The 15,207-nt window shown below is 55.8% G+C and overlaps 1 protein-coding gene across 1 annotated transcript in view; it reads left to right on the top strand.

Moving 5' to 3' along the window:
* The window catches only part of MYO18A (myosin XVIIIA), a 94,485-nt gene that overhangs the window by 61,552 nt on the left and 17,726 nt on the right, over positions 1-15,207 (top strand). Inside the window, exons 23-39 of the mRNA XM_063109250.1 lie at positions 154-243; positions 373-492; positions 706-817; positions 1,264-1,391; positions 1,642-1,796; positions 3,527-3,650; positions 3,738-3,938; positions 4,501-4,611; positions 5,157-5,261; positions 5,563-5,709; positions 6,112-6,225; positions 7,609-7,725; positions 7,891-7,974; positions 8,405-8,542; positions 10,658-10,843; positions 11,212-11,351; positions 12,110-12,154. Of these exons, the coding sequence (XP_062965320.1) occupies positions 154-243; positions 373-492; positions 706-817; positions 1,264-1,391; positions 1,642-1,796; positions 3,527-3,650; positions 3,738-3,938; positions 4,501-4,611; positions 5,157-5,261; positions 5,563-5,709; positions 6,112-6,225; positions 7,609-7,725; positions 7,891-7,974; positions 8,405-8,542; positions 10,658-10,843; positions 11,212-11,351; positions 12,110-12,154 (2,117 nt within the window). The remainder of the gene's footprint in view (positions 1-153; positions 244-372; positions 493-705; positions 818-1,263; positions 1,392-1,641; positions 1,797-3,526; positions 3,651-3,737; positions 3,939-4,500; positions 4,612-5,156; positions 5,262-5,562; positions 5,710-6,111; positions 6,226-7,608; positions 7,726-7,890; positions 7,975-8,404; positions 8,543-10,657; positions 10,844-11,211; positions 11,352-12,109; positions 12,155-15,207) is intronic.

Genomic DNA, 15,207 nt, shown 5'->3' with positions numbered 1-15,207 from the left:
CCTGGGAAGCTGTGGCTGTCCTGCTGGGGACATGCCTTCTCCCCTGTGTCTGGGCCCAAGCTTCATCGGCTTTGTTCCCCACTGAGGTGCAGACCCTGGGCCCCAGCCCCTCACAGTGCCTCCAGCTCACTTTGCCCGCTTGCTCCACCCCAGGAAGAGATCCAGCAGCTGCGGAGCAAGCTCGAGAAGGTGGAGAAGGAGCGCAACGAGCTGCGGTTCAACAGTGACCGGCTGGAGACCCGGGTGAGTGACTCCTGGCACCCGACAGACTGCCCACCGTCTCAGGGTGACCCGGCCCACGGAGGCCCCCTGGTGTTCTGGCTGAGTGAGGCAGGCTCTCCAACTGGTGGTGACTCCCTCCTCCAACCCCAGATCTCCGAGTTGACATCGGAGCTGACGGATGAACGTAACACGGGAGAGTCCGCCTCCCAGCTGCTGGATGCGGAGACAGCGGAGAGGCTCCGAGCTGAAAAGGAGATGAAGGAGCTGCAGGTGAGGGCAGGGCTGGGGTGAGGACAGCCAGGCTAGGGACCGCCACACCCTAGTGCCCGTCTGCTCCCCCCAGAGACAGTTGGCATCTTCACCACTAGTCCTGCATCCCTGTCTGCCCTGGGTTAGCGTGTGACCGTGGTCCGTGCAGTTCGGAGAGTGGGTGGTACTGCGCGGAGGGCAGAACCGCACTCCTCATCACCCCCTCGTCTGCAGACCCAGTACGATGCACTGAAGAAGCAAATGGAGGTGATGGAAATGGAGGTGATGGAGGCCCGTCTTATCCGGGCAGCTGAGATCAATGGGGACATGGATGATGATGATGCAGGTAGGTCTGAAGCCAGAGGAGCTTGGCAGTGGCCTGAGTGACAAGCCCTGGTGCCCACCCCTGGATGATCACAACCCGGGTCCAGGTCTGTCTCCTCTCTGTAGGGCTGTTATGAGACTAAAGTGGAATAGATGAGAAAGTGGAGGTGCCAGTAAATGCAAGGGATTATTGTGTAGGGCGATAACAACCATGATGATGATGATTCTGAGGGCCATGGTCCTGGCAGTCCCTGGGGAGAGGACAGCACATGTAGCCACTTCACCCCCTCTAGTCTTTTCCTGGCTAGTGGCTTCTGCCTTAAGAAAAAGCCGTCATTCCAGAGTCCTTTCTGAGTCCCTCTGGCTGGCTCCATCTGCTGCTCTCCCTGCCCCAGCCTCCTTCCCCTCTGCCCGGATTCTGAGGACTCTGGGCACCTCCGCCCTCCCTTGTCTGCCCCCACCCCACAGGAGGAGAGTGGCGGCTGAAGTATGAGCGCGCTATGCGGGAGGTGGACTTTACCAAGAAGCGCCTCCAGCAGGAGTTTGAGGACAAGCTGGAGGTGGAGCAGCAGAACAAGAGGCAGCTGGAGAGGCGGGTGAGGCCTGGGCCTTGGAGGGGCTGGGCAGACCCTGGGAGGAAGAGGGAAGGTTGATGCATTAGCCTCTCCGTGCAGGGACCACAGGAGCAAACTATTGTTAAAGCTTCTGAGGTTACTGGATGACCCTGACGTCATCCCTCGTGCCTGGGTCTTCCCCTCCCCCACCTCCCTCCCTCTCCTCACCTTCCCCATCAATGCTTCCGGGCCTCTCGGTGGCTGCTGACCCTGTCTCCACCTTGGCCCCTAGCTTGGGGACCTGCAGGCAGATAGTGATGAGAGCCAGCGGGCTCTGCAGCAGCTCAAGAAGAAGTGCCAGCGGCTGACGGCTGAGCTGCAGGACACCAAACTGCACCTGGAGGGCCAGCAGGTCCGCAACCATGAGCTGGAGAAGAAGCAGAGGAGGTGGGTGAGCTCATAAAACTTTCTAGAATAGCCATAGATGGGGCTCCCTCCTCCCCCTCCATGGAGGAAAGAAGGGAGGACATGAATGTATCCAGGGGCCTTTCCTGCATGGTCACTCGTCATGTAATGTGAACAGGGGCTCCGTCCTGGCTTCCAGGGAGGACTCAGATTATACCCCCAATGAAGGCCTGCTCAGGCCTCTGCTCCTGGATGTGCTCCCCCAGTGTGTACCTGTCCCCATGTTCTGGGTTGAGTGAGGACAGGCATCAGTCAGTCCCCGTGCAGGGACCACCACGTCCCTGCCCCGTCCCTGCCCATTGCCCCCATGGGCTCTGTGTCTCTCTCACTTTCCTCAGCTACACAAACATACTGTCTTGACTAATGTCGTTAAACTACCGTGCCACTTCCATCTCATTATGGTAATGACACAAAGGAGGGGGGTGGCCCTCACAGGAGAAAATCCAATCTAAATTAATTTCCCTGGCTGGGGATGGGAATGGGATGCCTTTATTAGCAACACCAAGGAACCCACATACCCTGGGAGCAGCAGGGTGCCCCGGGGAGTGGGAACAGCCGCTCCCCCTCTGCAGGGAAAGGGCTTCTCAGCAGAGGCACCAGTTGCCTTTGTGAAGGGGCAGCCCACACCCAACACCCTGGGAGTGAGGATGACAGAGCAGATCCCTTCCAGTGACCCTGGGTCACCCCCAGCCTCCTGGACTTACTACCATGTTCCCAGCAGGGCTGCTGCCTTGAGCAGAGTGAGGGGAAGGAGGAATGTTTTCTATTCCTTCCTCCCAGCCCCGTGACTGTCCACCTCCCTCGTTGTTATCTTTACCCCCACCCAACCCTTTTACCAAAAGACTGGCACGCTTAGTGGAACCCCCCTTCTGAGCACGCGATGACAGTGCCAGCTCAGCCTAGTTACTGTGCCATCGCATTCCCTGCTGGGCAACTTATTAGGTTTCAGCTGCCTGGAGTTTTCTTACTTTTTTATTGATGTGGGGTTGGTTGCGGGGGTACCTGATTAGCTATTCAGGGAAGGTGTTAAGAGGAATTTCAGCAATTTGCTTCTTATTTTGTCACTGGGTGGGAAATGGAAGGCTGGGAAGTGGAGGGGTGGAGAAAGAGGCCCCCCACTGTGTGCCCATTGAAGCACACTGCCAGCTGGGCACAGTGGCAATGCTGGCTTCCAGCCTGGCATGGGGTGTCCTAGTGGTGACATGGATACTGCTGGGGCAGGTGGTCTGGAGGCAGGGGCAAGAGCCAGCAGCTCCACCTACAGTTGCTAAATTGAACTGTGGAAAGTGAGTTGGAAGAGGCAGGACGTCCTTTTCTACCCATTCCAGTGCCTGCTCTGCCCTCACGCTGGTCCCTCATTCTTTGGTCGGATGAAATGGAAAATGTAGAGACCTAAGCCCTGAGGAGAGCGTCTGTCCACCTCCTCCCCGGAAGCAGTCCATGGGTCCCTCCTAGGCCCTCTGTGTGAAAGGGCTTGCTCGATGAAATGCATCCCCATCCCAGACCTGGTTGCTCAGCAGGGCCTCAGTGGCTTGACCTGTAACCCCTGAATGTCATCCCCACCTCACCACTGGCCCCAGGTTAGGGCTGCATGAGTCCCTACATCCCTGCTTGTGTCCTGTCCCTATCTGTAGCTCTGCTTCCTGGCAGTCTCCATGTGCTGGGGACCTGACTCTTCCCTTCCCTGATGGAGCCACCTCACTCCCTCACAGGTTTGACAGTGAGCTCTCGCAGGCACACGAAGAGGCCCAGCGGGAGAAGCTGCAGCGGGAGAAGCTGCAGCGTGAGAAGGACATGCTCCTGGCGGAGGCTTTCAGCCTGAAGCAGCAACTGCAGGTGGGTACAGCCGCTGCCACCCATGTTCCATCCCCCTCACAGGCTGGGACCAGCCCAACACCAAGCTCCTCTTCTCTTTTGCTCCAGGAAAAAGACATGGACATTGCAGGGTTCACCCAGAAGGTCGTCTCACTGGAGGCTGAGCTCCAGGACATTTCTTCCCAAGAGTCCAAGGACGAGGCCTCTCTGGCCAAGGTCAAGAAACAGCTCCGAGACTTGGAGGCCAAGGTCAAGGATCAGGAGGAGGAGCTGGACGAGCAAGCGGGGACCATCCAGATGCTGGAGCAGGTGCTAGAGGGCATGGCCAAGGGAGGGATGAGGTACAGCAGGAGACACCACCATCCCCACAGCTAACCCCGGGCATGAGCCAGAAGAGGGCAGGATCCCACATTCATTCATTCATTTGTTCACTCATTCACCTACTCACAAAATGCTGAGTGAGCACCTGATCCATACCAGCTGCAGTGTGAAGACAATTAAGCTTTCATGGAGTTTCCACAGAAACAAATCCTGATTGAGCTCTGATAATGAGGGGCTCAGGATCCATGAGCCCACCCACTGCCACTGAGCCACCCCATCAGTTCAGGGAGCTGGAGCCTGCAGGCCAAATGGAAAAGCTGCAGCATTGTCCCCACCCCCAGCAGCCTCTCTCCCAGCCTGTGCCAGACATCTAGTAAGGGAGTTCAGCTTCTCTGGAGAAGCCAGCTGCCACAGGAGCAAGGTGTGGGCGGAGGGAACTGGCTGGCAGAGATGTTCTCTGCTCCTGAGCCTCGGAGAGCCACACAGCAGGGGGCAGGGGGCAGGGCACTGCTGGGAAAGGAACCCAGTCCCTACTCCCAACCACCTCCAGGCCAAGCTGCGTCTAGAGATGGAGATGGAGCGGATGAGACAGACCCATTCCAAGGAGATGGAGAGTCGGGATGAGGAGGTGGAGGAGGCCCGGCAGTCATGTCAGAAGAAGGTAAGGCATCTGAACACCTACTGTCTGGTATGACCGCCTGCTGCCCATCACTGCTTTAAAGTAAGGGGCTTTCTGTTTCCCTGCCTTGGTGACAGTCTTCCATTTTCATTCTGGACCAGGGACCTCCTCTTGAGCTCCTGGCAGTGGCTGGGATGTGTTTGCTCAGAGTCTGTAGAGAAGCTAGGGCCCTTGAGGAACTAATGTTCCCTGCTTTCTATGCCAAGTGGCTGCCCACCCTGTGCCCCCTGTGCTGCTCTGGTGCCACCTGTGGTCAGCTAGCCTGGCTGAATAGGTCTCCACTCTGCAAGGAAGTCCCATACCCTGGCTCAGGTGGTTGCCATGCGTGGCCTGCCATCCCTCCTTTCCCTCCCAGGCTGCTTTGAAACCCTAGGAACTTGGAATTCAGGTTTTGACCCATCTGGGGTCATCCATGCTCAGCCCCACCCCACTAAGCTTTCTCTGGGTAGGGAACTGGGAAGGGAAGGGGACTGCCTGGCACTGGACACTGAAGGGATGGGTGGGTTTCTCTCCCCACGGTACTTCAGTTAAAGCAGATGGAAGTGCAGCTCGAGGAAGAGTATGAGGACAAGCAGAAGGTGCTGCGAGAGAAGCGGGAGCTGGAGAGCAAGCTCACCACTCTCAGTGACCAGGTGGGTGGGGAGGCTCTGCTGATGGGACCTGGACATCTGCCTGCCCCCTCCAGCCTGAGGGCTGGGGGTCCTTGGGAGCGGGAGTCTCCGAAAAGCCCACTGTCGTCACTCATGGGACGGGAGCATTACCATACATTGGCACACCCAGGCCTTCCTCATTGGCTGGCATGATCCTGGCACTTCCAGTGTTGTGCTCATTAGGGGGACTCTGAGAGCCAGGATGGGGTGAGGCATGGGCTTGGGGAGACAGAAGGAGGTCCTGTGGTGGAGCCCAGAGCCCCAGCTGCTGGTGCCCACCCAGGTGAACCAGCGGGACTTTGAGTCAGAGAAGCGGCTGCGGAAAGACCTGAAGCGCACCAAGGCCCTGCTGGCAGACGCCCAGGTCATGCTGGACCACCTGAAGAACAACGCGCCCAGCAAGAGGGAGATCGCCCAGCTGAAGAACCAGGTATCTCTGCAGGGAGGAAGTCACTGGCTCCAGGGAGGTGGAGCTCGTTCTTTCAGTTCTCTTTCCCTCTTGCTCCTCTCAGGGGTTCTGGAGTCCTTGGGAAAGAAGGTGACAGGAGAGGGGGGAAAGCCACTTGTAGCAGCCAGACTCTCCAGGTCTGCATCTGCTGTTCATTTTGGTTGCCAAGCCCATGTTGGTATGGATGGGGCCTGGTGCCCAGCATCCTGTCACAGGAGGAGATGCCTATATGTGCGCCACAGCATGGCCGCACCCTGGGGTCTGAAGTGGACAGAAGAGGGAAGAGCGTCTGGGCTCCCTCTCCCTTGCCAGCACCTGCACAGTCCTCCTGCCCTGGGCAATGGCTGACGTCTCTCCCTGGGGTGGGGGTGGCTCTGTATCCAGCTGGAGGAGTCAGAGTTCACCTGTGCAGCAGCCGTCAAAGCACGGAAAGCAATGGAAGTAGAGATCGAAGACCTGCACTTGCAGATTGATGACATCGCCAAAGCCAAGGCAGCGGTGAGGGTCCGGGTTGCACAGGGCAGGACCCAGGGGGGCTGAGGGAGAATAGAGCGTGACAGTGACTCCCTTCCCCCCAAAATAGGGACCCTTTGCACTGGGGCTTTCTGCAGGGAGAGCAGGCTGCCCCTCCTCTGCCTCCCCCCACTCAGAGCAGAGGCCTAGGAGAGGGGCAGACAGAAGAGGGAGCCGGCAAGGGCCCCTCTCCCTGTTCAACCACCTGCCTATGGGAGCTTGGCCACAGGCCCCAACACCATAAATAAAGGCAGCTAATGTGGCTGAGGGATGTAAACAGGTGCCTAGAGATTAGCAGAAACACCGATAAGAGGCTGGGATGACTTGGCTTCCCTCCCCTTCCCCTGCCCAGCCCACTGACAAGCCCAAGGGGCAGCTAATTAGAGCTCTTATTTAATGCCTCCCTTTTAATTCCCCACCTCTCCCATGGCCCATCCATGGGCAGAGAATTCATTACCGGGATGCAGCTACCAGTATCTCCTTGGGCAGGGAATGGGGCAGGGGAGGAGGCTGGGCTTGGCTGTTGGCTTCACTCGGCCCCTAGCCAGTCACCCGGCTGCTGAGAGATGCCAATCTCATGGGCTTGATTTATCCCCGTGACATTTGTGCTTCTCAGCAGTTTTCAGGTGAGTAATTCAAATTCCTTAATTGTGTTAAAAAAGGCTGTTATAAAATTACCATTTTATTTAAATCCGAGTTAATAAATTTCTTGGCGGAGGCTTCTCCAGCTCCCCACAGCCCAGTAACAAGATGGATGGGACAGAGAAGGAGCCAACGCAGTCATTTTGGTTTGGAATTACAAGCTAATAGATTCATTCATTTCCTGAAGCTGCTGTTGGCTGTCTCTTCCCCTCCCCCCAGCAGTGGACTGACTCTGGGGGCTGGACAGCCAGGGAGTGGGAAGTCCCAGGGGAAATGAGAATCCAAGCCAGGAGAGCCTCACAGATTTGAGGGGTCCTTCCCTGGGGCCTGAAGGGGGCAAAGTGCATGTAAGTCCAGGGCCTAGGCTGATAGTGCCAGGATGATGGGTCATTTGTTCTGGGCAGACCTTTTCTGTATTCTCATTAGCCTCAAAAGAGCTGCCAGAAAGCAGCTGTCATTTAGCTCAGAGCCCTGGGTCTGCCTGTACTGCAAAGACAGCCTTTTCCTTCCTCTCCCTGGCCCAGAGCAAGACAGGCACTTCCCTAGCATTGTTGGTCCTGGAACCCACTCCAGTGGGTGGGCCCAGCCCCACCATCATCTCCCCTACATTGTCCCCTACCCACACCCCCCACCACGTACAAGAGGTGGCTCGGGAGGAGGTTTGGACTTGCCACCTGGAGCCTTCAGGCACATGAGGCCTTGTGATCTATCTTTGCCTCTGTCCAGCTGGAGGAGCAGCTGAGCCGCCTTCAGCGTGAGAAGAATGAGATCCAGAACCGGCTAGAGGAGGATCAGGAGGATTTGAATGAGCTGATGAAGAAGCACAAGGCAGCTGTGGCTCAGGTACCCCTGCCAGTCACACCCTGCACAGTCACCATCCTTCTGCCACTTCTTTTAGGAGGTTGCAGTGTGCGAGCCTATGTGCCCTGGCATTGGGGGTGGGGTGGGCTGGGCTGGATTTGGTGTTTATGGGGGATCCTGCTTCTGATGCCCTCACTCCTCTCTCAGGCTTCCCGGGATCTGGCTCAGATGAATGATTTCCAAGCTCAGCTAGAAGAAGCCAACAAGGAGAAACAAGAGCTGCAGGAGAAGGTGGGGACCAGGGGCTCTTTTTGCAGAGAGGGTGCTGGGGCCACTATGTGTGGAGATGAAGCCCGAGCTTACAGTGTGGGAAGCACTTCTCTCTGCCATCGGTAATCCACAGAGCAGTGTAAATTAGTGGAAAGAGCTAGGCTTGGAGCCATATCACCATAGCAGACTTTTTGGCTTCAGCTTCCTCATTTCACATTTCTATTCCCTCTCTGGTCTTTAGCTTTCTCCTTTCTCTCCAAAGGGCAAGATCTGTGCCAAGTGCTGGGGCATATGGGGGATGCCTCTGGCTCAGGGCCCCATCCTTCCTCCTTCCCCTGTGCATACCTCCCTGCCTTAGCCTTCTGGTCACCATGGTGATATGCCTGCCCCAGATTCTGCCCCCGCCCTTTCTGGGCTCACTTCTTTCTTTTCTTCCTCCCTCACCCCCCAGCTACAAGCCCTCCAGAGCCAGGTGGAGTTCCTGGAGCAGTCCATGGTGGACAAGTCCCTGGTGAGCAGGCAGGAAGCCAAGATCCGGGAGCTGGAGACACGCCTGGAGTTCGAAAGGACCCAAGTGAAGCGGCTAGAGGTGGGTTCACGCTTCTACTGATCCACAGCGTGCATGGCAGAGCTGCCCCGGCAGCTGGAGCCACGCGTGCTCAGTAGAGCTGGGCTGGCCCAGGGACATTCCTCAGAGGCCCCTGCCAAGCTGCCAGGCCAGCTGACGGGGCGGGTGCTTCTCTCCCGCCCCTCCTGGCCTGCTCTCTGGGCACCGCGGAGCCTGCCTGCTTTACATTCTGTTTTCGTGCTTGCTTTCTGCCAAGGGACCAGAGCAGCTTAGCTTTTCGTCTTCATATTTTCCTCCACCACGAGCTCCCCGCCGCCCGCCTGCCCGCCTGTCCCCCTTGCTCGGCTCTGGCAGGGTCATAAATATGCAGCGGATGGCGTCACTTCTGTGAGGGCTCGAGTCTGTTCTCTCATCTCACCGCTCGCTCTTCCTCTCCCTTCCCTTTATGTTCCCTCTTCTCACTTCTTCCCACCCTCACGTCTCTGCTTTTCCTCCTTCTCTCTCTATTTTTGTTATTGCCCTATTCTTTCCTCTCACTTTGTATTTTTTCCTCTCTCCAATCTTATTCCTCTTTCTTACCCTCTGCCCAGTTCTTCCTTTCTCCCCATCTCATTCCTCCTCTCTCTCTACGTGTCATTCTCTTTTCTGTTGTTGGCGGCTGCTGGCTTGTATGGGGATCCGAACTCTCAACCTTGGTGTTACAAGGCTGCACTCTAACCAGCTGATCTAACCGGCCAGCCCTATTTTTCATTCTCTTTCCTTTAACCCTTCTCCTTTTTTGGTTCACCTCTTTTCCTCTCTTTTATCTGTTCTTCCTCCCGAAGCCAGCATGCTCCAGCCCCTCCCTCTCTGGCAAAGCAGATAGAGAGAGGCAGGCAGAATTCTCTCTTTGGGTTTATAGTCCTCTCACCTTATTTTTAAGTTCTCCTCCTTCTCAAGCTTACAGACATTTGTCTAAGCACCGTCAGTTCTGCCTAAGAACTGTGTGCATGAGTGTGGTCACTGAGGAACATCTCTGCCACTTCCCTATCGATCCTTCAGTCCGTGGAGCAGGCACTAGGGTACAGATGGAAACAGGCGGGCATCCAGACAGCATTAATAACCATGACATAGGAAGAGCATGTGACCGAACCTCCCAAGACGGGGGTCATAGCCCTTAGGAGAGCTAGAAAAATTAGAGGAAACTTAATAGTTCATTTTCTGCCCACCACAACCACAGTACGGTTGGTAGTATTTTGATCCCCATATTACGTACAAGAGGAGCTAAGTAGGTTGCCTAAAGTCATGAAGTTGTCAAGGGGCAGACAAAGCCTTTGGTCTTGTGGATACAGGGCTGACTGGTCTCCTTTTCTCTTGGGCCCCAGTCCCTTCCCTCAATTCCATCCCTCAGGTTCCTTTGTGCTCAGAAAGGCAGTATTGTGGTTTAGACTCATGGAATGTTAAACACACATGGCTCTGAGCAATCATGGAGCCTATGTCTGTTATTTTAGAGACATAGAGGCTAGGGGACCAGGCAGTGATAGAACCATGATTAGAACTTGATGCAGGGTCCTTCCCTCACATTGTGCCCCTCTCTCCAGGTCACTTTTTACTCAGCATCCTGCTGCCTGTCAGGGGAAAACGTGTTCAGGTTTTGAAAGGAAGAGATTCATTAGGCTTAGAGAGATGACTCTCTGCTTGGGATCTGATGACCATTTAGTCTCCTCCTAATCTGGGAGCTCTCAGTAAAGCCATTTACCTCTGAGCGCAGGATCTAGCTTTGGGGGCTTATGGGTTCAAAGTCTCTGAGAGAAGCTCTGTTGACCTCGGAGGCTCCTACACACATGTCAATACCGCCAGGCCCAGGCTCTGCCCAGAACACTCCCTCTGTCTTGGTGGTAATAATAATGATAATAGCACCTTTCATCTTCCAAAGTGCCTGTACATTTATTACCCTGGAGGGTAGGTGTCATTCTCCCCATTTTACAGAATAGCAAGGGCAGCCTCAGAGGGCTTGAGTTGCTTGCGCACATAGCCAGTGAGTGGTAGAGCCAATGCTTGGCCCCAGGCTTCCTGACTCCAGAATCTGCCATACCCCTGTCCCTGCCTGGCTGATGGTCCTATATGCTGGGTCTTTCTTCCCACCCACCTGTCCAGAGCCTGGCCAGCCGGCTCAAGGAAAACATGGAGAAGCTGACTGAGGAGCGGGATCAGCGCATTGCAGCTGAGAACCGGGAAAAGGAGCAGAACAAGAGGCTACAGCGGCAGCTGCGGGACACCAAGGAGGAGATGGGGGAGCTTGCCAGGAAGGAGGCTGAGGCGAGCCGCAAGAAGCACGAACTGGTAAGGCCCCCACGGGACCACGCTGGCAGCCCTCTGAGCAGCTGCTGAGCGTGCCCCTCACCCTGGGCTGGTGGGAGGTGGGCCGCAAAGAAACTGTGGTTTATAGAATTGGAGGGAGGAGGAAAATGTCAAGAGGACAGGCCAGAAGGCCCTGAGGGTGGGCCAGGGAGCCAGGGGTGGCATTGGAGTCTCCATCAGGTGAGGCTGGGCCCCAGCAGCCTGGCAAGCCAGAGCAGAAAAGGCTCTGGAGGCTCACAGAAGCACCCATGCTGCTCCCCCATGGCTGGGAGAGATGAAGCAGGCTTTATCTGGGGCAGCTGGAGGGGTCCATCCCTCCCGTGAACCGTACTGCCCACCCTCCCTCCTAGGAGATGGATCTGGAAAGTCTGGAGGCTGCTAACCAGAGCCTGCAGGCCGACCTAAAACTGGCATTCAAGCGCATCGGGGACCTGCAGGCTGCCATCGAGGATGAGATGGAGAGTGACGAGAATGAGGACCTCATCAACAGGTGAGGGGGTGGCCTGTATGGCATCTGCGGCTGGCACAGAGGCCCTCTTGACCACCTCTGGAACCAGGTCACCAGGTAAAACAACTGCAACCTGTCTCCCCATCACTGAGCCACAAGCTCTCCTCCCCTTGCTGCCAGACCCCAGCGTGGACCCTGTCCTGCAGTGGCTGAGGGTAGGGCAGTGCTACCTGGGTGAGGACCCCCCAACCCCCTCCTCAGGCCTCCCGAGGACCTAGCTCTCCAGCTCTGCCTATTCAAGATGAGTTATTCCCCCATTTAGCTCCATTTCCAATGGCGCCTGCCCCACTCTGGGGAGAGCAGAGATTTAAAGGCTTGGTGCCTTGTTACTGTGCCAGAGATTTTCTCTCATAAAACCCACCCAGGGACTGGTTTAGGAGAGAGAGTGAGATTTGTAGCCCAAGGCTGAGGAGAAAGTCACGAGGCAGGAAGACCAGCAGCACGGAGGTGAGGTCAGGCCCTGGAGAAGCTCCCACGGCTGCTTTGGGCAGACCCCAAACCTGCCTCCTTCCCACCTCAGGGCCAGGGCCCCATCCTGCAGGCAGGTCCAGGGTGGCCCAGGGAGCCTGCTCCTTTGGGGCAGGGGACAGGTGCCAGGGATGGCCCAGACCAGGTTCTGAGGACAAAACGATCACTCACCCCCTTGCCTGGTCTCAGGTGGGGTCCACCTTTGTTTGCCTGGTGATTTTTCTGTCTGCTTCCTCTGGGCCCCTTGCCCACCATTTTCTTTCTGTTTCCAGTTTGCAGGACATGGTGACAAAGTATCAGAAAAGAAAGAATAAACTGTGAGGACTGGAGTACATATTCTCTCTGCCTGTCCTTACGGGTGTCTAACCACCCCTAACACTGGGCTCCCACCCAGGGCCCCTGCTGCATGCGCATGTGCACACACAGCCCCCCACGCTGTCCTCCCTAGCTGGTCTCTAATGCTAACACCACTGGCTCTGTCCTCAGGCTAGACAGGGAGCAGGCGGGCCCTGGCCTCAGAGGCAGAGGGCAGGGAGTGAGGCGTGCTCCCCGGAAGACTGAGCCTGACCCTCACGTCCTGGGAGGGCAGTGGGGGTCCGTCAGAAAGGAAAGCTCAGCCTCATCAGGTGGTACCCACAGTCTGCCTTCCCAAGCTCCAGCCCTCTCCTCCCTCAAAAACCAAGTGCAGCCACCTCCCCGGCCTATTCCTCTGGGGGAAAGTCTGTTTGAGCTGCATCTGTCCACATCTTTGGCTCCTCTGGAGCCTGAGCTGCCTGAAAGAAGCAGGTATGTTTCATCTTTGAAGGTCCGCCACCTTTTTTCTGGCAGACAAGGGCAGAAGTTGAGGGCATCGAACAGTTACTTGTTTGGAGAAAGCATTCAGGCGGCTAATCACGGCCGCTCTGCCGTGGCAAGGGAAGGGAACACAGCCAGATGTGTTTGCTTTACTCCCTGCAGGCACCTCGGGTAGAGGGAGACCCCGGGCGTTTGCACGGGTGCTGTCTGTCAGGTGGCGGGAAGCCCAGGCAATCCACCCCGCTCTTCTTGTTTCTGGGTGGGAGCGGGACAGCAGACGCAGGTGCTCAGGCTCCAGGCGGATTGGGCTGGTCCTCCGTCAAGTTCGACAGGGTTGTTGTTTCAGCATGGCATTGGGTTTCCTCCCCACACTCTCTCGCCTGGCAGGCCTCCTCCCCTGGCTAGGATGGGCTGGCAGCAGCGCAAAGGACTCCGTGAGAGCTAATGATAAATGTAATAGTGTGTAACAGTGATAGAGGGCCGCTGGAGCCCGGCTGTCACACACAATTAATAGCCCCCGCCGTGCTGTCTCCGTTTGTTTGTTCCCCCGCGATTCGGCTCCCAGTTAACTAATAGCACATGAGCCTGGACATAAATTGTATTTGACGCGAGGTTTAATTCCAACCATTTAAAATTTCAACTGCCCCCTGAGTCTGCCTGCCCCTGGAGTTTGTTTACGGGCCTGATTATTTAAGGAAAAGAACCCAAGCATCATCTAGATGCTTACCACTACAGGGAAGGCGAGGGCAGGCAGGCCAGCTTCTCAACCCATCCACTGCTCTCAATGTGAGGAGGAAAATTCGTATTCTGGGCCCACAACTGTCTGTCCCCTGTGTGTTCCAGCCCTGCCATCCTTGGGTGGTGGGAGCTTCGAGGGCTGATAAAATGAGCACTTAAGATCATGTTTTAAACCATCGTGCACGCGCGTGCGCGCGCACACACGCACACACACACACACACACACACACACACACACACACACACAGAGCATGCACTCGCGCAGGCGCATAGGGACATGCAGTTCTCACCGGGTTCCCGCTGATGGCAGAGAGGTGGTGTGGCTCCTTCCACAGTAGCTCTGGGCCCCAGCTCCAAGTTATGGAGCGAGTGTGCTAAGGCGGGCAGAAAAATAATGTTTCGATTTACTTAGAGATACAGTTGTTATTGCCATAACCTTAATGAAAGCAGTAAACAGCCCAGTATTAAGGGAGATTTATACAGAAACGCTTTTAACATGTAGACATAGATTTTGCGATGCATACAGCACCTCCTTTCTAAAGGCAATCAATATGGTTATGAACGTCGGTGATAAATTACAGGCTCTGAAGCTAGAGAGGGAGGTTTTTTTGCACGGGTGTATAAATCAGGTGGTATTGGCGTTCCATGGGGCCCGTGCACCACGGTAAATCTGCCAGGCTCCGACGGGCACAGGGCTTGCATTAGCAGTTTCGGGGCTGTCTGCTAAACTCCTGTTTACTCAGGGCATCAGCCGGCTTCGTCTTTGTTATAATTCTGTATTTGACAGAAGCCAGTAAAATATGCCTCTTTATTCCCCTGCCCACGAGTCCAGCTCTCTCCCCAGACCGGAGTCTAGTGGTTTCCTCTGTGTGTGTGTATGTGTGTGTGTGTGTGCATGCATGCCTGTGTGGCTATTTATTCAAGAACATAATTCAGGAATAGGGCCGCTCCTGTTGACACAGATGAAAGGAAATTTATATCAAGGAGAAATCCTAGCCTATTCATGGCAGGGGAATTTAGTGAGCAGACATTTTGCAGAATTTCAGAAGCACTCTCAGAAGCGATCTCTAAGTCCCAGCTGCCTTATGAGGGGGTTACCATGACTCCAGCGTGAATTTGACTCCTTTGGGCTTTCCTGCAAGTGCTAGGGTCAGCTTGGTCAGCAGAAGCACCAAGAGCAAGGGCTAGGGGCTGCCTGAGGGACGGAAGAGGAGACTGCGAGAGACAGAGCCCTTGTCTGGGATTTTCTTTTTTTTTTTTTTTTTCCCGTGACCAGCGCTCAGCCAGGGAGTGCACCGGTCATGCTTATATAGGATCCGAACCCACGGCGGCGGGAGCGTCGCCGCGCTGCTAGCGCAGCACGCTACCGAAGTGCGCCACGGGCTCAGCCCCTTGTCTGGGATTTTCTGAGCCCAACTAGCCTCCTGAGGTAATTTGGATACCGAAGCTGTTGCCAGTCCCTCAGGAAATGCTGAGGCTCCCTCTCCTTTTCCGTTCTCCATTTCTGAAAGGCCAGGGAAGCCACAGGGTGGATCTGGGAGATGGCCTGTGCCTCCTTCACCTAGTGCCTAGGTTGGTGTTGCCATCAGCTAAGGAGACCTCCAGGATCAAGCTAACTTGAAGTCATATGAAGGCTTTCCCTTCTCCTGCCCATGGCCAGCAGCCCAGCTCTCGTAATAAAGGCATGGAAAATGGCAGCAGCTGGAGCCACAGTTTTGGGAGTGGCAGACAAGAAACAGCAGAGCAGGCCTCAAGGAGTAGCTGAAGGGCCCAGCACTCCTCTTTTCAACCAAGAACTGTTTAGCTATAATTGATGAGTGGGATGGTCTTCCTGTCA

The sequence above is a fragment of the Cynocephalus volans genome, chromosome 10 (assembly GCF_027409185.1).
Source record: "Cynocephalus volans isolate mCynVol1 chromosome 10, mCynVol1.pri, whole genome shotgun sequence".
NCBI lineage: Eukaryota > Metazoa > Chordata > Mammalia > Dermoptera > Cynocephalidae > Cynocephalus > Cynocephalus volans.
The sequence above is the reverse complement of the archived record's forward strand: the minus strand, read 5'-3'. Positions and strand labels throughout refer to the sequence as shown.